This window comes from Poecilia reticulata, linkage group LG12, assembly GCF_000633615.1.
Source record: "Poecilia reticulata strain Guanapo linkage group LG12, Guppy_female_1.0+MT, whole genome shotgun sequence".
In the NCBI taxonomy this organism is placed as follows: domain Eukaryota; kingdom Metazoa; phylum Chordata; class Actinopteri; order Cyprinodontiformes; family Poeciliidae; genus Poecilia; species Poecilia reticulata.
The window spans coordinates 15,535,534-15,555,935 of NC_024342.1; the positions used below are offsets into that span (position 1 = coordinate 15,535,534).

Consider the following 20,402-nt stretch of genomic DNA (forward strand, 5'->3'; position numbering starts at 1 on the left):
TTAACAGTCTGAGTGATTGTAAAATGACTTAAAGTTGGATGGCTATTTGGAGTTCAGGTGAAAGTTCTAGCAACTGGACGTTGACTTTCAAGTCTATGTGACTTTAAGCCCAGTCTGGATGTAACATCTTCAAACTTGCTCTTCGGGGATTCTACTTCCTGTAAGAAGATTCACAGAAGACTTTTAACGGTTTCAACGGTTGTAGCAAGACTTTCCAGTAGAATTAGTATATTTTACCAAAACGGTTCATAAAGAGTTGACAGATTATCAAAACAATCTCACTGTATAAAGGTAAAGGAGAGCACAAATAACAGTAATATGAATACAGTATGTACCATAGTACTGAGAAGGGAGTGATTAAAAAATACTGGGTAAATAACAAAACTGAAAGTTTGTTCCTAAATTGAAGGAATAAAAAAGATAAAAGTTGTTCAAGGAGGCCAAGAGACTGTTAGTAAAACTGTGGAAGCTGCAGGAATTTCTAACATGCACTTTTCATGTTTGACAAGTGTCAAAAATATCATATATTTTCATATGTAAAAGCTAAGATAATGGGTAATGGGAAAGAATCCTTTGCTTTAAAAAAGCAACTATACTTAACATTGTCCAAAGCAATGTGGCAGACATGGTCTACCAATGTGGTCTGGTCTGAAGGAACCAAAGTGAGATCTTTGGGCCAGATTTCCAAAAGGTGTTTGGCGCAGAAACAGAAGTGAACATCACCGAATGAACACAAAACCCAAACAAAACATAGTGGTGGCCGCAACGTGCTCTATTGCATACTTGTGGTCACTGTTTTTGTTAAGGTGCATGAAATACTGAGCCACCTCGAATAACAGGCAGTTTCCATCAAAACATCTCAGCTATAAAATAGAAAAAAATAGAGAAAAAGAATGGATGAACTACAAGAAAATGAACGCCTCGGAATGACCCCGCCAGTGACCAATGCCAAATCTAACAGAGTCGTTGCGGGATCACCTAAAAACGAGACAAGAGATGTCATCACTAATCAAACTGGATAACTTTTACAAAATGTTCAAATACTAATAAATCAAGATTTGGCAAATGTCAGCCACAAAAGACTGGCTGAAAAACTTAAAAGGAGTTTCAACAAAGTATTATTACGCTCTAACAGATTCAGTTATTATTAGCAGAGGTATAACACACTGAACAGTTGTCTTAGGCCCTAAAGTTTGTAGGACCCTCTAGAAAAGTTAAAATTCTTACACAGAATTAAGATTTTAGAAGATAATCATTAGTAAAAGTTCTTTGAAATGTACTCTAAATGTTACTAAAATGCACATTTGACCTGAAAATGATGCTTAGTTTGAAATGTATTTGGCAATTTTAATGAACTAGTATCTGTGCTGTATGTGATCATATAAAATACATCTCCTTTTAGAGGTATATCAAAAGGAATAGATTTTTACCACCAGTCATGTTGTTTATTCTCCCTATTTCTGTTCCGGAGTTATATTTCCAGCTATCTGTGTCCCCAAATAAAATCTAAACAATAACTGACAGTAGTCCACAGTTTCTGATCAGTAAATGCAATTAAGCCTGTTCTTTCCTTCTTTTCTGACTATTTTTGACAAAACACTGCTAACCACCACTGTAGCCGACACCTTCTACAACACCCCAAAGTGTTGTTTATCTAAAGAATAATGTGAGGTGGTGACTCATGTTTATGTCAAACAAAACACATTCCTTGAGGAATCCATTCATGGCTCTTCAGTTAACTGTTAGACGAGTTGTGTTAAAAGTTAGATAGTGAACAATTTTAAACTTTATACTCTCTGTGGTAAAAGTTTCTGGTTTGAGGATTACTGGCTATCGAATCAAAATTCTGCATAGGGCCTCTCAACAATCTTACTTATTGACTCTGAATATGTTCAATATCAATAAAATTTACTTTACTCATGTTGACACTTTTGTTGATATGCTCTGTGCTGAAGCAACATTTAACAATTTAGGGTGACATTGCTCTTTATTTCATGATTAACGAAGGAGATTCGGGTTCTCATTGTGCTTTACAAAAACAAACTGTCCCAAAGTGTGATTTTTATCAAAAGCAGATAAGAGAAAGATGAGCATTCTTGGCATACATGATTTCACCCTTTATTATAATCTAATCTACTGTAAAACTTTCAAATTAATCTACTTAAAATGTTTTTGCTTATTTTACTATCATTTTTTTTATTATTCCTTCATTTTTAATTTGTGGGGTTTTTTTTCACATTTTTTTCCTGTTGTGTATCGACGGGATTTTGCATAACTGACCAAGAAAAATAGCAGATAACTATGACATGAAAGAAAGAAAAATAATACAAGTTTTTAGAATTATGCTTATAACATTCTGTTTTCTTCGATTTACAACTGTCTCAGAGCTTATATGCGTAGTTGTGTTCCTCCTAGATTAAGCTCCTAAAGAATCTCTTGCTGCCATTAATTCTTTGCTTTCTCAATCACACTGGAAATACTGTTGAACCAGTGTACTGTCTTTTTTTTGTTGTTGTAGTTGTTTCTTTCCGTCTTTTCAATCGTCCAGTCAGTCATGGCAGATGGCTGCTCACACAGAGCCAGAATCTGCTGGGGGAGTTTTTCTCTGTGCTGTCCCTACATTCAGGCTCAGATTGAGGTATTGCTGCAAAGTTAACTCAATTAAATCGACTGCTGTCGCTACATCCTTGTTCCAGAAGAGGAATTGCTGCAAAGTCAGTGTCTTGATGCAACTGGCTGAGTTTAATTAGAGAGAAAACCCTTTTTCCATTTAAAATAATAAACTTGACTACATTGTTTAATAACTGGGATCAAATTAGAATGAATGTAATTGACTTTGAATCTCTATAAATGTATAAATGTAAATCTAATTCACTGTGTAAATTGTAACTACAATATTAAAAAGTGTAGCGTGTATCTGTACTTAACCCTTCTGAGCCAATTTAGGCTACTTTGTAGAACCATATCTCTCAATGCATTAAAAGTATTCTGCTGTATTCCCCAGACTTTTACATTTACAGATTGGCAGTTTTGTCCATTCTTACTTTTAAAATTTCTTGGGTCGGGTTGTTTTAGATGGAAAACCTCTGTGAACATCAATTTTCCTGATTCTCAATTTGATGTAGATCAAGGATTTTACTGCACCCTTATAGCTCATGAATATGCTTTGATCTAAACCATTGTATTATTTTGAATAAATGTTAGGGGTTATTGTCCTGCTGAAAGGTAATATTCAGCCCAGTCTCAAGTCTTTCGTATAAAATGTAGTAAGGTTTAATGCTTGTGACTTCTCTTTAAAACTATTTTTTATTTAACAAATTAAAACATGTTATGCAGACATGTTACCATATTTATTTCTGTTGTTGCTATTGTTCATGTGATATCAGATATTTTCTTACACAACATCAGAATTTGATGCTCCCAAGTGGAAAAGGCTAGATAAACGCATCACTTTATGTAACGTGTGCAAAGTATATTAAAGTATTTCTGATTGACTACAACTGGGCAGACTCATATTCATAGGACTACTGCTTCACTCCGTGTAAGAACAATGTAAAGTCTGACAGTATGCTATGGTCTTAGTTTAAAAGATATTCATTCATTTGATTAACGTTTCCTAAAAAAAAAAAAAAACAAAAAAACCCTTTCCCAAGAAATCTGACCCATCCCTGTTTGTGTTGCATCAGAAGAATGGACTCCTTTTTCCGGGGGAGGGGAGGGCTACATGCGCCGATCACGTGAAGGAGGAGCTGGAAGGGGCGGGGTTTCCTGAAGGGTGTATCCAATAAAAAAAGGAACCCCCGTTGTCTCACAGAACCGGCACGAGCAAGTTTCATACATGCGGTAGAGAAGCTTCAATTCAAACAGAGACCTTTCTGGAACTTTAAAAGCTTACTTATTTCCGATATAGGTGTTGTCGTAGATATATATCTTTTGGCGCACTAATTTCTTTATGTTAGTGTAGACAGCTTTTGAAGGGATATTTTTTTAATCTGTTTAATTTTTCCTTATCCCGCGCGCGCTATAGCAGAGAACCGTTTGTGAGCGCGCGCGCGCTAATTAGCTTACCGGCTAAAAGGAAGTATTTTCTTCTGGACCGACTGTCGTAACGTGTGGTAAGTTTACTACTTTAATATCTTCATCAGCACTTTGAGCCCTCTTTTTTGGTTTAGAGGCATGATGGTGTATTTTCAGGCTCAATAACTGCCGATGTTAGCCTATAGCTAATGGCAGCTCGAACAATGTTGTCATCACAAACAACAAGTGAACTGTGAATAATAAACTGATTGACTTATTGCGAACTAAATATTTCCTAAGCTTTAACTAAATTACAGTTGTTGCCAAAAATAGGATATGGGCGTGTACCTTTTTACATCCATTGTCATATAAGCGAACATTTTTTGTGTGTTTAGAAATATGTGATCCTCCTTGACATCTACATTATTAATATGCATTAAAATATTCTATTTATTGGATGAAAACTAAACTGGGTCAAGACGCAGAAGATCCACTTAGTCGATGAAGGTACCGCATCAGCAACTGGAGGAGTCTGTACCGACTCACATCCGGTTACATCCCCGTCGTACGAAGAAAAAAAAAAAAACTCTGCACACATAACTTATAAAAAACATCTTTTGCCCACAACAGCGAGTATGGCGGTCACAAAGGCGAAATAAAGACTACACTGTATCTCTCACTGCTTCTCTGTTGTCTAGACAGTCTGAGCCGCACGTAAAGGAGCAGCTCGTGTTCCTTGCTTGGCGTGAATGAGTGACGACACGTGCACACGTAGTAAAATCATGTCTCCACTTAAGATAAATATGCCTTTTATCTTCACTCTTCTTTAATAAATGCGATTCCTCTTATCAGGCAGTTGTAAACAAAATGTTTCTATCGACCGAGATGTACTAACGGTCGTTATTGATGGGAGACTCTTCGTGCGCCATTTCCTCAATATGGCTTCCCTTTAGCTTTCTGGAAAGCACGCAGCTGACGAGCTTCCGGTGTAGGCAGCGGCTTCTGGATTTTCATGCCGTCATATGCCACGTAAAAAGAGGCTTTTGTTAATTTAATGATTGTTTTGGTGACTGTCCATAGAGATTAAAGGTTGTTTTTTTTTCTTCTGTTTTCTCTTTTCAGAATGTTCCCCTGCCTACCTGCAATCACAGTTGCACAATGGCTGGTTGCACCGTCTGCTTGATAGCCAAGCACCACAACAGCAGCAAAAAATCTAGTACAATTACTGGATAGCAATAAATCTTTGGTTATACCTCTAGTTTACTTTAATTAATTTCTGGTCAATCCCAGATTTTTACAAGTTTGCACTGCTGAATCTCAGTAACTCAACTTATAGAAAAGCTATTTATTTATTATTATTATTTACATAATACCTCTTGAATTTATTAGCTGCTGTTTAAAAGTAGCCTTATCGAAATAATTTTTTTTACATTGCTTTCCCTTTAAAATTGTGAAGTAATTCCAACACAATCTACAATCATGGTTTCACCAACTACAGCCGCAGTCATTTTGGCTACTACTGCAGCAGTAATGACAGACACTGCTATGACAGACTACATGTGGCTGCTGATCGTTGGCTTCATCATTGCATTCGTCTTGGCCTTTTCCGTGGGTGCGAATGATGTAGCAAACTCATTTGGCACAGCTGTTGGTTCTGGGGTTGTGACCCTGCGACAGGCCTGCATTCTGGCTACGGTGTTTGAGACTCTGGGTTCTGTCCTTCTTGGGGCAAAAGTGAGTGAAACCATCCGCAAGGGTATCATCGACGTGGGCATGTACAATGGCTCTGAGCATGTGCTGATGGCTGGATCTGTCAGTGCCATGGTTGGTAAGTAATCTGTACATGGTTTAAAATGCACTTTTGGGAGAATAAAGCATATAGAGTTAAAAAGTAGTTGATTAGTTTGTCCTTTAATCTGTTTTCTTTTTTTCTCTATAGGTTCTGCTGTATGGCAGCTGGCTGCCTCTTTCCTTAAGCTCCCCATTTCTGGAACACACTGCATTGTTGGCGCTACAATTGGCTTTTCATTGGTCGCCAAAGGTCAGCAAGGAGTCAAGTGGCTTGAGCTTGTTCGTATAGGTAAGGAAGACATTTTACTTGCTCCCAATTTACTATAACCTGCATTTACACTTCAAATATCTTATCTCGCATAATGTGTAAACTGTAGACATGAAGAGGATAAATAACACAGTGATTTAAATTTTCATCAAGCAATTCTGGAAAACTTTGAATTAATTTATTTTTAATACCGTGTTTTCAGGAGAAAACGATTCATTTAATCTTTATGCAGTTACAATGGGAATGTTTCTGTTTTGCTATAAACTATTAAAATGTATATATTTGAGGCTTGGCTAAACTTTTGTGATAGTAGATTAAAATCTATAGTAACTGTTTTGAAAACTTCTGTATATTGCAAGAAATGTTGAATTTGGTTGAGTGTGACTGACCTGAAAAGACACTTGAATTACCACAGTTGTATTTGACTTGCTGAATAACTTGAGCAATTTTCCAAGGATGTTGGATTTTGGAACTGGTTAATAAGTAAAAAGGAAAAAAAAGTGACATTTGATGTTAAATCAGAGTTTCTGTTTTCAGTTGCTTCCTGGTTCCTGAGCCCCCTTCTGTCTGGAATAATGTCGGCTGTGGTTTTCTACTTTGTGCGCATGTTTATCTTGCAAAAGGTATGAAGATTGCTACAAACCAGTTGAATTTTCTAAGCTAGGAACTTGATGTCTTTGTTTCACAGCATGAAAATGCTGTCCTGTCTTTATATGTCCACATGGATCACATCAAATTATTGACCTTGTAGCTGTTTGAACACGGTTAAACTTGTAAATCTGAATTGTTCTATTTCTGTTCCACAGAAAGACCCTGTGCCGAACGGCCTGAAAGCCCTGCCTGTCTTCTATGCCGTGACCATGGGGGTCAACCTGTTCTCCATCATGTACACTGGAGCGCCGGGTGAGTATCATTGTCTCGTTTTTCTCTACGTGACTGCCAGCAGCCAAAACCTAAAATAAACGGCTCCCTCAGACAGCTGGATGCCCACGCATATATTCCAGGCAGAACCAGACTGTTTACCACTTTCACAGAAGGCGTGTTTATTTTAACATGTTTTTGAGGCCCTCTTGTTTGTGGTTCTGTGTGGGTCATAGCTGGAATGAAGTTTAAGAGTGGAGCACAACAAGGGAATGGAAACTAGAATTAACTCTGAGCATCTTCAGACTTCAGAGAAGTAAAGATGAAATGGTTATGATTTTTCTTGTGCCTCTTGTTACGGTAATGCTCTTGATAATTGTTAGTTGTCTTGACCTTCTGGAAGCATTTTATTAAATGAGGTGCTTTTGCTCCTTTTGTTTTCTTCTCTCTGCAGGGCCAAAAAGTTCAAGATGTTAGCTGGCCTGGGCCTTTAAATGGCGGCTATAGGCCAGAGTTTGACCACATTTGGTGTGCAGATGTGCATGCACATCGGCGCATTCAGAGGAGATCACTTGCACTTCCAGCATAGCTAACCTGGCTTAGACAAACACATTCTGTAAAGTTGTGTGAGGTCCTTCCCATCGGAACCCACAATATACTTGAGGACCAGTAAATGCGTACCTCGCATGAAAAGGTGTGAGACTTCCCTTAGAGATCTAAAAGCTGCCCCGTGTTAATCACATATGAGGATTACGAACAGTGGTTAGATTCACATTAAGCATTCATACATTATTATTATAGACAGTCGCAACATGAACTGAAGCTTTTGAAAAAAAAAAAAAGCATATACTGCAGCTAAATGGGATGTCTTTAGAAATCAAATAATTATATAAATCTAATCCAGCAGCAACACTTTTGTAATCGGCTCTACTCTGGAATAAGGCAGACTCTTATTTTTGCTGATCTGTGTGCTTTCATGCAGCAGCTGCATCAGTATCTGCAACGAACAGGGTACAGCGTGTCCTGCAACAAGACTTGACTCTCCGAATCAACATGTTAGCACATTACAGTGAATGGAAACCGGGCTGTCTGCAGCAAATTCTTGCACTCAGTTTATAAACAGCCATGTGAGAGAGCTTATGTTGCCAAATGGAAAACTGAATGCAGTATGAAGCCAGGACTTTAAATTTCAGCTGATTACACATTACAGATGGATGTCTCATGTTACCTGAGGTCTTCTCACCTTATAAATCACTCAACTGCTTTAGCTCCACTTTAGTCCTGTCCAGTATCAAATGATCTGCCTGTACAAAGATTGTTCATGGTGCTAAAGCAAATGTCACATAAGCATTGATGTTAATGGGGTAAACGTCTGACTGATGCAGACATCAAACTTCCCTAAACAAATTACTTGAATTTTTTTATTATTTTTCTCAGACATTTTTGGTTTTTGGACATTTTAGTGTAGCCCTGGAGACAACAAACGATCCCCATTATTACCCCACATTATCGGTTATCAGTAATTGGCTGATAACCAAGTCTCACTTCATCATATATTTGAGTATCAAATAACTTAAGATTTGCACAAAACACACTCCAAACAAAGATACAAGGGTCTAATTGCTTTTAAAGATTTAGATTTTTGACACTTGTAGATTTCCTACTGTCATTTTCTAGCCACATTAAGGCAGTTGGAGTAAAGGGTGGGTGTCCTTTTGCTTCTACATCTTGACTGCTTTAGGTTTTTGTGAGCTGGAATACATTTTTTGTTTTTCCTTTTCCTTCTTGTAAGCAAGGGGAAATAAGTATTTTGTTCATCCAGCTGACCAGCAGTACATGATAAAAGCTGCTAGATTGGGTGAGATAACGGGTTCTTCGCTCTGGTCTTCACAACTCATGTTTTAGATGACTTAAATGACTCATTAACATGCTGAGGATATGATGAAATCATTTAAATCAATTGCGTTGGAGCAAAGATTCATCTAATACATGAATGATTGTGTGCACTAGGGAAGAGCATTGAGACCGCTTTATATAGCCAGTCACTGGCACTTCTTCATTACTTTAAATCTTGAGGGGGAAATGAGAGAAAGCTTTTTTTAAATTGACTTTCTAAAAGTTGACACATCTAAGGAGCCTGTGGTTAACGCTGCACACAGATTTCATTTAGAACATGATGCTTTAACTCCAATCAAAAAAACGTGCTCCCTGGGTCTGAGTTAAATGTATAATTGCATAACTAAAAACTTTATTGGTGAGTGAGTCATAAAGGGGAAGTTTGTGCGGTCGTCTGTTATTGAAGTAGATGTTAACTTGCACATGTGGCACCAGGGGAGGGAAAACAGACCATGTCATTGTGCTTTGTAGGCCACAGAGTACTGAGATTCCAGGAAAGGGTTTGAGACACAGACATGGTTAAATTTCACTTCCTGTTGTGTAATATGCTCTTTTCTTTTATGTGGAAGTGGTAACCAGTGTAGTAGACGCAGCTCCACTTAATTTTCCTGTCATCTCGCACGTAAGCGATCACACCCTGACACACCTCCCCATAAGGGAACTTGACTACTGGAGCCTTGTCGTCGTCTTCTTCCGATCCTGAGGGGAGTGCACTTCCATTGCGCAACTGAACAAACATCAGTCTGGTGCTGCAGTCTTGTGTTGCAGCGTGACTCACCGAGGGGAGTGTGCTGTCACTGTGAACTCTGCCCTCAAATTAACATGGCAGTGGACGCATTTTTTTATGATGCGTCTTTGACCCTCATTTCCTTTTGTTTATCTTGCACTGCCAAAACGACTTAAATATGCACACTCAAGGTCACTAACGGACCAAGTGTCTGGTGTGTGTTTTGTAGTCTTTACTTTCTGCTCACAGGTAATCACTGCCGACTCCAACTCTTTGTTAGACAAAGATGGCTTCCTCTGGGAAATTCAAATAAGTTGCTTGTACTGTGCTGCACCAGTTCTGCTGCAGTCTTGGCAGGAGGTTACCCTCACTACGGTGAAAAGTTGCAGTGTGCAGTTTCACCCGCCTCCCTTTTTCTACTTTTCTTTCCTTTTGAGGAACTCGTCCGTGTGCATTTGTTGACTGGGCTCTTAGGGGTCATGTTGACATTTGTGCTCTCTCACCTGTTTGGTGTTACATAAGCGTTCGCATACGGGGCTACATGTGCTTTCCATTTTAAACCATGTGCCACAGTGATGCAGTGCAGTCAAGTGACGATGCCTGTGCTGCTCCTATAAGACGTAAAATTACTAGTCTTGCGTCGCAGATTTAAAATGTCTCCTGTAATCCATGGTTTGTTCAGTTTTATTATTTTATAAAGGTAGCCTCTGCTGCCTTGTCTTATAAAACGTTCTGTTTCTATTTGCCTTTTTGTGTTTGTGTGGACCCTGGCGATCTCTCAGAGCTGGGAATTGACAACATCCCTTGGTGGGGGATCCTGCTCATCTCATTGGGCTTTGCTCTGATGACTGCCATTGTGGTCTGGTTTGTTGTCTGCCCTCGCCTCAAGAAGAAGATTGAACGTAAGTCCAAGTTATGTTTTCTTTTTTAAGTGTGTTTGATTTCTGAAGTGACTTTTGAGGCCAGTGAACTATTGGTTTTCATTTAACTCCAGCCTAGTCACGTTGAGAGCTCGCATAATCCAAATGGATCTAAGGGATATATTTGATCCATGGATTCACAGAGATGAGTCACCTGACAGTATTGTCACCTATTTATGCTTCATAATCCTAGATTAACTTTTTTTTTCTCCCCCTTACAATAAATGAAGAGTTCTTGTTTTAGGGCAGAACATTTTGTTAACCTCTTTAAATCCTAAACAGAGCTTTTATTCTCTGTACACTGATTTGGTCGTATCGTTGTTCGTCACACGACTTCAAAAGATGTGACAACACAAGGCTCTCAAAAGGTTCACAGTAGTTATGTAGGTCTTGTGGATCATTGGCTTTACCTGATAATGCGTCCTTTCTGGGTGAGCGCCACCTTACAAGTTGTTTAATTGGGTCAAAGTGATCCTCTAATTGGGCTTTAACTCTGACTAAAATAAGCCTGGGTTGACTTGAGGTGTTCACATGGCTGGGTTAAAAAGAAAAACAAAAACGTGGGTGGTGACTGCAGCTCTGACCTTGGGGTTTCTGAACAGTGTATGGTTACTTCCTGGTTGGCTTACTCCAGTGTGTTTACTACAGAAAACATTAAGCGGAATTTCAGGACTTCTTAGTAGCACGGAATGCCAGTTCATGTGAGCCTCGGGTTGTGTTTACTGTTCTGTGATTAGGTACAACCTTGGTGTTTCTGAACAGTGTAAAGTTACTTCCTGGTTGGCTTACTTCAAGATGTTTACTACAGAAAACATTAAGTGAAACTTCGGGTCTTCTTGGACCTGAAATTCAACACCTGAAATGTCAGTTCATGTGAGCCTCAGGTCGTTTACACTTTTCTTTGATTAGGTACCCTGTTCAGAAACCCAAGGTTTCCCCGAGCATTATGAAGGACGCATTATCAGGTAAAGCCAATGATCTGAACATTCTGAACAGTATTGGTTTCTTCAGAGCTTTATCTGGGGGGGTTTCTGAATACTGTTTCAGAAAGGGGGTTTTTGAACGCTGGGTTTCTGAACAGTGAAATGTTACTTCCTGGTTGACTTACTTCAGCGTGTTTACTACAGAAAACATTAAGTGGAATTTCAGGATTTCTTGGTAGCACAAAATGCCAGTTCATGTGAGCCTCAGGTTGTGTTTACTGTTCTGTGATTAGGTAACCTCTTGGCAGTAATGTAAATAATGGTTCATTTAATCCATTTATCTGATCCTGTGAACAGAGCCTCACCTTTAAACTTGGGTAACATTACATTTGTAGGACAATAGTCCTTTGACTCTGTAATTACACATGTCTTGGGGAATCTCACAGATTAGGCAGAAGGAAAACGGCGGCTCTGTTTGGATATCTCAGCTGGTTGGTGTACATGTACGATCTCACCTTGATGTCTCTCCTGCCAGGAGATATCAAGTCTTCCAGCCCCTCGGAGAGCCCCCTGATGGAAAAGAGAGAGCTCAAAGAGGCCCACTGTCCCATCCTGAAGCAGACTGCCAAGGAGACATCTACACCTGCTGCACCAGCTGTCACTCAAAACTCCTCTGAACCTCAGCTGGTCGTTGAGGAGCGGAGGGTGGCGTTCGACATCGGAGAGTCTGAGGAGGGGGAAACTAATAAGGAGCGCAAGGTTGCTTTTAACATCGGGGATTGTGATGACACAGATGACTGCAATACGAACGGTAAGAGATGATGATGATTTGGACCTTTCGATTTCTGAAAATGCTTTTCGCAATATAGGTGTTTAATAGAGGTCTATACTGATAAGTTTTTGTTTTAAATATCAAAATTATTGCCAAACTGGAATGCATTTTCTTTTTTATACTCTCACTTCAGTGTGTTTATAATTTTTTAGATGTTATGAGTCACAATGTGGAAATCTTAAACTGCTGCTGCACAAGTTACTCAACATGTTGCTAGGTAACAACATGTTGATTTCTCCCATCCAGTTGCTTAACTGGCTGTGATGAGCTGCTGAATCTTTTCCTCTGCCTACATTCTCCAAAATATGGATGTATTGCCTATTGATATTGATCATGTGTCTATTGCAGTATATATTATTGATTTATTGCCAAGCCATAATCTCTGGTGTTTGTCTTCATGTTTTCTTGTTCTCGGATATGAATACTGATACTAAAAATAGCCAAGATTATTTCACTAGTAGCTTGTACTTTTCCATCAATATTTAGGAAGTACTGACTTAAAACCAGCTATCTTGCTGAAAATTTACTCGCAAGTTAATTTTGTCTTATTTCAAGTGTTTGCACTAAAAACTAGACCAGAAATACTTGGTAAGATTTTGTTTTTGCAATGAATAAGACACTTTATCTGTATTTAATATTTTTGTCTGCAGCCCAGAAACAGCCTCAAACAAACGACCAGCTCAACAACCAGCACGGTAACGGCTCTGCAAATGCTCCCAGCCAGGTCCACTTCAACAACCAAGCTCAGTTCAACAACAGACCGGCTCAGATCCCCAGCAATGGTTACAGTCAGTACCACACGGTCCACAAGGACTCTGGCCTCTACAAAGACCTGCTGCACAAACTCCACCTGGCCAAGGTTGGCGACTGCATGGGCGAGGCGGGTGACCGGCCCATCCGAAGAAACAACAGCTACACCTCATACACTATGGCCATCATCGGCCTACACGGTGACTTCAGGCACAGAGAGGCGGACCCCCGCGTCGGCGAAGAAGGTGACAAGGCCCCGGGGTCCGGCGGTCAGGAAAAGAAGCGTGTGCGCATGGACAGTTACACCAGCTACTGCAACGCTGTAGCAGAGAACACAACTCCTGAAGCTCTGGGAGAAGGTGATGTGACACTAGAGATAGGAAATGAGGATGCGGGCAGCAACCATAGCTCTCTGGATGACAGGCACGAAGAAGACAAGCCTGAAGTCTCCACTCTGTTTCAGTTCCTCCAAATCCTCACGGCTTGCTTCGGATCTTTCGCCCATGGTGGAAACGATGTGAGGTAAGGACTCTGTACAGCGCAGGTCATGTTGTACTGATAAGATAAAAGCAGGTTGCTGGTGACATTTTAACTTGCCCCAACTCTTTGCCCAGTGTGTGAATAACCTCTCTGCTTGCTCTGCAGCAATGCCATTGGACCTTTGGTAGCTTTGTGGTTGGTTTACTCGACAAGCAGCGTGACCTCCAACGCACCGACACCCATTTGGCTTCTGCTGTACGGCGGCGTGGGCATCTGCATCGGCCTGTGGGTGTGGGGTCGCAGGGTGATCCAGACTATGGGCAAAGACCTCACCCCCATCACGCCTTCAAGGTACAGAAAGCAGACATCACCCCCTAAAACCTCATCCTGTCCAGACATTACAGAGTTCTGGATTTAGCAGGCCACTCAGACACATCCTAAGTCCTGACTGTTTTTTTTTGTTGTTGTTTTTTTCCCCTGCAGTGGTTTCAGCATCGAATTGGCCTCAGCCCTGACTGTCGTGGTTGCTTCTAACATTGGTCTGCCTGTCTCAACCACCCATTGCAAGGTAGGCCAGTCAAACTCTGTGGTCTGTGAATTTGACTGAGGCATAGGGAGGCTGTTTAGTATGACGGAGTCTAAAGTAAACAGTCTGAGACTTAGTCCAAATATGGACAGAGTTCCTCCTGAGTAATGCGATGCCTTACAAGTGTTCACAGTCCTTGGACTTTATCACACTATAATCATAAAACTTTAATATGTTACGTGATTTACCAACATTATAACATAACAACTCTTCTTTTTTTTTAAAAAAAAAAAGGCTGTTATTTGAAAATCTGGAAAGTGGAGTGAACTGAAATTAAGAAACAAAAAAAATTCAATTTACAGTTGCGTTTTATAGAAGACGGTCAATGTGAAAAGGTGCTTTGGTTCAATGGAGATCATAGATTCATTAACAAATATTGCAAACAAGTAGTGAAATTGTATCAGAATTAAACAAAAATAAATTTTATTTTCAATTTTAGACGTAAACAAATTATTAAAATGCCTCACTTATTGTGATAAATTAGTTCTCCTGATTAAAATATTTGATCCCTACTCTAAATACATTCTACCCATATATTCTTGTTACTAGAGACTATGGAAGATCATTTTCCAGCAGGATGAATCTGAACCTGCTGCCAGTGTTTGTATCATATTAATGTATTTGAAGTCTTGTTGAAAGTGTTTGGAAAGACTTCAAAATGTATTTCCACAAATGAACTCTGTCCAGCCTGAGCCTTAACTCTCATTTTCATTTTGCAACAATAATTGCAGCAAAAGTTGATGGCAGAATGCAAATGCACACAACCATCCATTTTCTTTCTACTTATGGAGTGTAAAAACATTTGCAAGGCAAAGTTTTACAAAATGACCCATCCGAGAGATTAACGAGCGCTTTGCTTCCAGGTGGGGTCGGTAGTGGCAGTGGGATGGCTGCGTTCGAGGAAGGCCGTGGACTGGCGCCTGTTCAGAAACATCTTCATGGCGTGGTTTGTGACCGTTCCCATCTCCGGCCTGATCAGCGCCGCCATCATGGCCATCTTCATCTACGCCATCCTTCCGATTTAAATGTTGCTTACCTCAGGCCGACAACGACAAAAGGAAAAACGTTTGAAAAGGACTTATGATATGTGCCTGTGGTTCATATTCAACTTAGCTTTTGCTTTTTGTTCCTTTTGGATTTACGTTCTGGAAAATCTTTTTCATATCATCATTTCTGTAAATTCTTGATTTATTTTTTTTTTTTTTTTTTTTTTTTACTTTTCCAGTGATGTAAATACAACCATTTTGTTTTGACAGTATTGGAAATGCAGTAATAAACCTATCACACCTGTAATTTAAAGTATAACACATGCTGAAAGTAATGTAGATGCAAGAGCTGTACTTTAGGATTAAAAACAAGATGCATTGCCGTATGTCTCTTTACTCCAGAGTATTTAATAATTTTCATATTTTGCATCTGACTTCATTATGTGCCCTGAATCCGTACGTTGCATTTGTCCTCATAAAAGAATCAAAAACGAGTTCAGCTGAAGTTGGTTAAAATGGTTTATTCTCCAGACTCTGTTACAGTGCAAGATGTAATTGTATACACTGGATGACCACTTGCAGATTAATATGGAAAATACTGTATGCATTAAAGGGTCATTTCTTGAACAAAAGAAAACGAAGTCACGTGCACAAACAGCCTGAAACTGTTCACCTCAGTTTTAAGATGTAACAGAATGTCCACCAGCGTGTATAATGTATTCCCAAACGAGTCCTTAAGTCTCCTGTTGAAACTTGATTGCATCATCCTTGATGGTTAATGCTTTAGGCCTGCTTTAGCCTTGTATTTTCTAGATCACCTTGTAATTGCTACTTTCAGTATGTTTTCTGTACCATTTGCACCTTCTGAGACAGGATACTTTAGCTATACACAAGTTTTAAAACTGGAAGTGAACTGATCCGATTGGCACAGAGGTGGCCTGTTTTTCTTCAGAATGGGGGCAAATATACAGTGTGTTGCATGTGGTCACTTGACTGCAATACTAAATGCATTTCAGACCTATAGATGCTGTAGTTGCCTTATTTTTTTTTTCTTTTTTTGTTTTAGGTACCAAAGATTATTTTTTATTTTAAAATGCACATCATTCTTTTGCTCCACAATTGTGGATGGGAAAAAAAAAATCAATAAAAATGGTAAAAAATACTCCGTCTGCAACTCTTGATTTCAGAAATTCTTGTGAATCAAAGCTTCCCTGTTTTGGCCTGTGACTGAAGGAAAACAAAAGGATAGGTGGGATTGTTTTCCCTTTTATTGATGGAAAGCTGGGTGCAGCTCCGGGGTGGCGATGAGTAAGCGCTGGGGCCCACGTGTTGCAGGGATTTCTCAGTCATACATCTGTGAGGGAGGAACAGACAGAATTCTTTTACGCCAGCTTTTAAAAACACCACAATGCAGTAGTTTTCCATGGCTTCGTGTTAATGAATCACACCCCTCCTGGGTTTTTCACGTCTCGCAACTCCAGAGGGAGGAAGATGAGTTATGACTGCAGCAATGTTTCTCTCTTGAAGTGACGGCTTTTGGTCTGCAATATTCCCTGCCAGTTTGGGTTTGCTGCAAAATGAGTTTCTAACCACGGCTGATAATCCCCTCACTGTTCCAACAGCAAACCTAAACCAAAAACAGTTTATTTCCCCAACATTTTTCAGAACATCCTTGTTCCTAAAATAACCAGAGGCAGATGAAACTGTATAAATCAAGCACAGTAAGTACCTGGGGACAGATGCCTCTGAGTGTCCTGGATTCATGTCCCAGATTTACTCACACACTAACAGAACTGTGTCAAAATAAACATATCATTTTTTTTGTTTTAGGTCAAAGGAGTTCATATCCGTGGTGACATAATTACACCTGTAAAATAAACAACAGTTTTTTGTGGTGTGTGTGCAACCTAAAGTGGTCAGACCTTCTTTTTGTTTTTACAGCAGACTTTATTCCACAATAAAAGTTTGTGACACTATTTTAAAAAGTCAAGCCCAGACTGGTTGTGACCGGCTCTGTTTTTCTCTGTCTGGTTTATTGCATAACCCACAATTTAAACTTTAGCGGCTCACTCCAAACATCTCACCACATCTCGCCTCTGCAGGTAGTTTTGAGTCGGCCTCAAAGAATGTTAAACACTATTTCTGATCTGGGCTTTTACTGTCTGAATCTGAGCAGTTATAAATGCTTATGCCGTATCTGTGCGATATTACATTAAACTGTTACTTAAGTTTTTCACCTCGTTCTTGGGTGTTCCCTTCAGCTGCAAGGGGAAACAGAAAAAAATAGTTTTTAGAGCAGGTAGTCGATCTCATAAGGGATTGTCTCAGTGTTTTCACGTACCACACAGTTGAGTGTCGATGTCTCTGGGTATTCTAGAAAAAAGATTTTTATTTGTAAAACGTACTATTCTTACAATGAATGAATTAATATTGAAAAGAAAAATAACACAGCACAAAAACCTCACCTCTCCTTTGCCTTCCTGATAAAAAAAAATCATTAACATAAGCATTATCAGGAGAGCAGAAACTAACCCTTGAATTGTTTTTTTTTTCCACACTCACCCTTAGTGCCCTCAGAGGACTCTGACTCTGACTCTGGGTTGAAAAAGGGACATAAATGCAGCTATTTAGACTTAACGCACTGTTTCACCATCACGTTTTAAAGTTGTGTTTTACTGCCACCTAGAGGCTAAACTACAAACCTGCGTCACCTTCCTCTGTGGCACCGTTGGAATCCGCTGCTCCCTCTGCTGGAAAACAGTGGTATAGTTAGACAACGTTAAACACGGCTAAGCCTCCTTGATCCCGTAACATTCTTTGTTTGTTTTTTGTTTATTTTATAAATTTCACTTTCGTATAACTTTGGCTGTTAACTGCAAATTGCAGAATATTTTGTGGGAATTTTCTTTTTCGATATCTCCTTACCCAAATCTCTAAATACGTAAACCAATCTTCAAGTGATTATTTTTGTGTCTTTCAAAACTGATCAGAATCGATTGCTGCTGATCAATTTTGACACCCGGGTGCTCATAAAAATCTAATGTGCAAAATACAAGAATGTGGGAGAAAAACTAAGTAGGTTCAAACGGATACAATTTAACAAATGTTAATTAAGTATGGTCAGGACAAAAGTTAATACTGGTATAAAAAAATAAGAAAAACATGTATTTCCATGGTAATTTTTAAAATCTTTAAAACATTGACTGTGACATGTTATCCACAAACCTTTGCTTTCATCTTCACTTTCATCTTCGTCATGTTCCTCTACTGTCAAAACATTTATAAAGGAAACTTTAGCTTTATGTGGGCGAATATGAATTCTTGTGTAAAGGAGCAGAACTCACCAGATCCATCCTTAACAGCCTCTGTGAAGTTAAAAGGCTACTTTACCAAATGATCAGCTGGATTTATTTGTGGGAAAAGTCATGATTTCTTGCTTTATTCTTACCAAGAAAGCGGCTATCTTCACTCTGCTCCTCTGTAACTTGAAAAAACAAAAACAAAAAAACAGTTACATTTTTACACATCTGCTTCTTTTTCAGTCATTTTATTGTCAGATTTAAACTTACTGTTCATCCGCGCTGCTTCAGCTTTTTGAGCAGCATCAAACTCCATCTGGTCTGAGAAAACGAAGCCATGTAAGTAAGAAAAGACAGTAAATGTCAACTTTCTGACAAAGAGACACTAAAAATACCAAAATTAGATTTAAATTTAGGACTTAATAATTTTGGGTGGGAATCCAGATTTTTTTTAAATCTATCAAAATTATTATTCTGAAAAAAACAGCAATTGGTATATTACCTATTTTCTGCAGCTGAGTCAGCCCATCTGCACAGAAAAAAATATGGTTAAGGCATTTCTGTCAGCTTGTGACATCATCCATCATTCTTGTTTTTATGAATAAACTTCTACTCACCATACTGAGTAACTTCTTCCTCTTTCTCTGCCGACTCCAGAGATGCTGAGAGGGCTAGAAGCAATGATGAATATGTAAAATGATGAAAAATCCTCCCACAAAAATGTAACTTCTGAGACACAGTTCATGCATCAAATCTAAGAACTACTACAAATTTCAATTTAGAAAGGGCAGACCCAACAGCATGATGTTTGATGCACTTTTTTAAACAAAGACTAAAGATTTATGCTTTTAGACTTAAGTCTGAATAAGTCTGTAATTTCTTTACTGTCCACTGGATTCAAATCCCCTTCATTAAAGAAGCTGCTGCACATTTACATATTCTTTATGTGATACAACAATTTAAGACAGAATTGAGAAGCTCAGACATAAAGTAAAATTGGAAATCGATATCAGCAAAGAAAAGCCTGAGTAAGCTAGTAAGCTAACTTCAGACAAGTTTAATCGTTTACAACCTTTGATTTTACTTAAAAAACAAAAAAGGTTATTAAAAACCAGACATCTAACATTAACTGTTTTTGTAGGTTTTTTTTTAATATATTTCTGACTCTCACCAGAGTGAAATGCTGCCACAACAAGGACGACAGAAAGCGGCACCAGAAATCTCATGTTGGCTGCTGGTCCGGTTTGTGCAGGATGTCTGAGCTGCCTTGTTTGGGGCCCTTATTTAAATCTTCAGTCACATCACATGTTTTACATTCACAGGCGGCTCTGGTACCATTGTCCCCTCCCCACCTGAGAGGATGGCTTGGTGGTGCATCTCCAAACAGACGTATCCTTATTCCCTTTGTCAAAGCGAGGCATTGTTGGCTCCCGGGGTCACATGGGGCTTTATTTGGGAAGTGAGATGAAAAGGAAAACAAAGGAACTCCATGTTATAAAGGCTGAAAACAACGTTTGTTGGCTTTGTCGAATGGAAATGGTGACTTCACAGAACACACTTGGCTCATGAAGGACGAATCACAACGTTTGTTGATGCAACAATTCCCCAATTTATCAGAGATGGAGATATTATCGGGATAAAAGGTGCATGGTTTATTTTCAACATCAAAATTATAGTAAAATTGATAAACCCATAATAGTTATGGATTTAAGACTCTAATATGCATCATAATACCCGTCACAGAGCTTGAGCTTTAAAGACAAAAGAAAAAGCCATATTATTTTGCTTTTCTTCAATATGGGCTATCGGTTCTTTCAATAATTTAAGGTTTATTTAAAATCTGTACTTTTCCATATTTGTTTCAGTCCAACTTTAATAGTCTAGTTCTGGTAAAACAGAAATATCCTAGTTTTTTCTATAAGAAGTTTGTTGATTTTAAAGAGTTCCATTATGAAAGAGAAATTTACTTTCTAAAGTTAGTTTTTAGGAATTGTCTCATCCACAGTTGGTAGAGCTGTTGCCTTGCAGCAAGAAGGTTCTGGGTTCAATTCCCAGCCTGGGGTCTT

General features: G+C 38.9%; 2 protein-coding genes across 6 annotated transcripts; one reads left to right on the plus strand and one right to left on the minus strand.

Moving 5' to 3' along the window:
- Positions 1-3,811: 3,811 nt before the first annotated feature.
- On the plus strand, positions 3,812-16,177 carry slc20a1b (solute carrier family 20 member 1b). The gene is made up of 11 exons (XM_008424098.2): positions 3,812-4,115; positions 5,140-5,845; positions 5,957-6,097; positions 6,614-6,699; positions 6,883-6,979; positions 10,343-10,462; positions 11,939-12,214; positions 12,886-13,507; positions 13,631-13,816; positions 13,949-14,033; positions 14,915-16,177. Exons 2-11 carry the CDS (start codon positions 5,497-5,499, stop codon positions 15,074-15,076), a joined length of 2,124 nt encoding a protein of 707 aa, XP_008422320.1. The 5' UTR covers positions 3,812-4,115; positions 5,140-5,496; the 3' UTR covers positions 15,077-16,177.
- LOC103473681 (tripartite motif-containing protein 44) lies at positions 15,539-19,617 on the minus strand. 5 transcript variants are annotated; one of them, XM_008424093.2, is made up of 13 exons: positions 19,508-19,617; positions 18,954-19,007; positions 18,839-18,865; positions 18,607-18,657; positions 18,486-18,521; positions 18,382-18,402; positions 18,263-18,304; positions 17,740-17,784; positions 17,600-17,632; positions 17,503-17,517; positions 17,379-17,410; positions 17,275-17,298; positions 15,539-16,391 (listed from the first exon to the last, which is right to left on the minus strand). In XM_008424093.2, the coding sequence occupies exons 1-13, from the start codon at positions 19,560-19,562 to the stop codon at positions 16,380-16,382; spliced, it is 447 nt and encodes a 148-aa protein (XP_008422315.1). In that variant the 5' UTR covers positions 19,563-19,617; the 3' UTR covers positions 15,539-16,379. The 5 variants fall into 5 exon arrangements, with proteins under 5 accessions (XP_008422315.1, XP_008422314.1, XP_008422318.1 ...); XM_008424092.2 differs by having other exon boundaries at positions 17,740-17,787; XM_008424096.2 differs by lacking the exon at positions 17,503-17,517.
- Between the last annotated feature and the right edge of the window lie 785 nt (positions 19,618-20,402).

Excerpts from the sequence above, each read along its gene's own strand:
- LOC103473681 (XM_008424092.2), bottom strand. The coding sequence starts at position 19,562 with ATGAGATTTCTGGTGCCGCTTTCTGTCGTCCTTGTTGTGGCAGCATTT. Across the intron at positions 18,305-18,381 it reads GGCTGTTAAGGATGGATCTG|TAGAGGAACATGACGAAGAT; the intron begins GTGAGTTCTGCT and ends ATGTTTTGACAG. Across the intron at positions 17,633-17,739 it reads CACAGAGGAAGGTGACGCAG|AGTCAGAGTCAGAGTCCTCT; the intron begins GTTTGTAGTTTA and ends TTTTCAACCCAG.
- slc20a1b (XM_008424098.2), top strand. The coding sequence starts at position 5,497 with ATGGTTTCACCAACTACAGCCGCAGTCATTTTGGCTACTACTGCAGCA. Across the intron at positions 6,098-6,613 it reads GCTTGAGCTTGTTCGTATAG|TTGCTTCCTGGTTCCTGAGC; the intron begins GTAAGGAAGACA and ends TTCTGTTTTCAG. Across the intron at positions 12,215-12,885 it reads AGATGACTGCAATACGAACG|CCCAGAAACAGCCTCAAACA; the intron begins GTAAGAGATGAT and ends TTTTGTCTGCAG.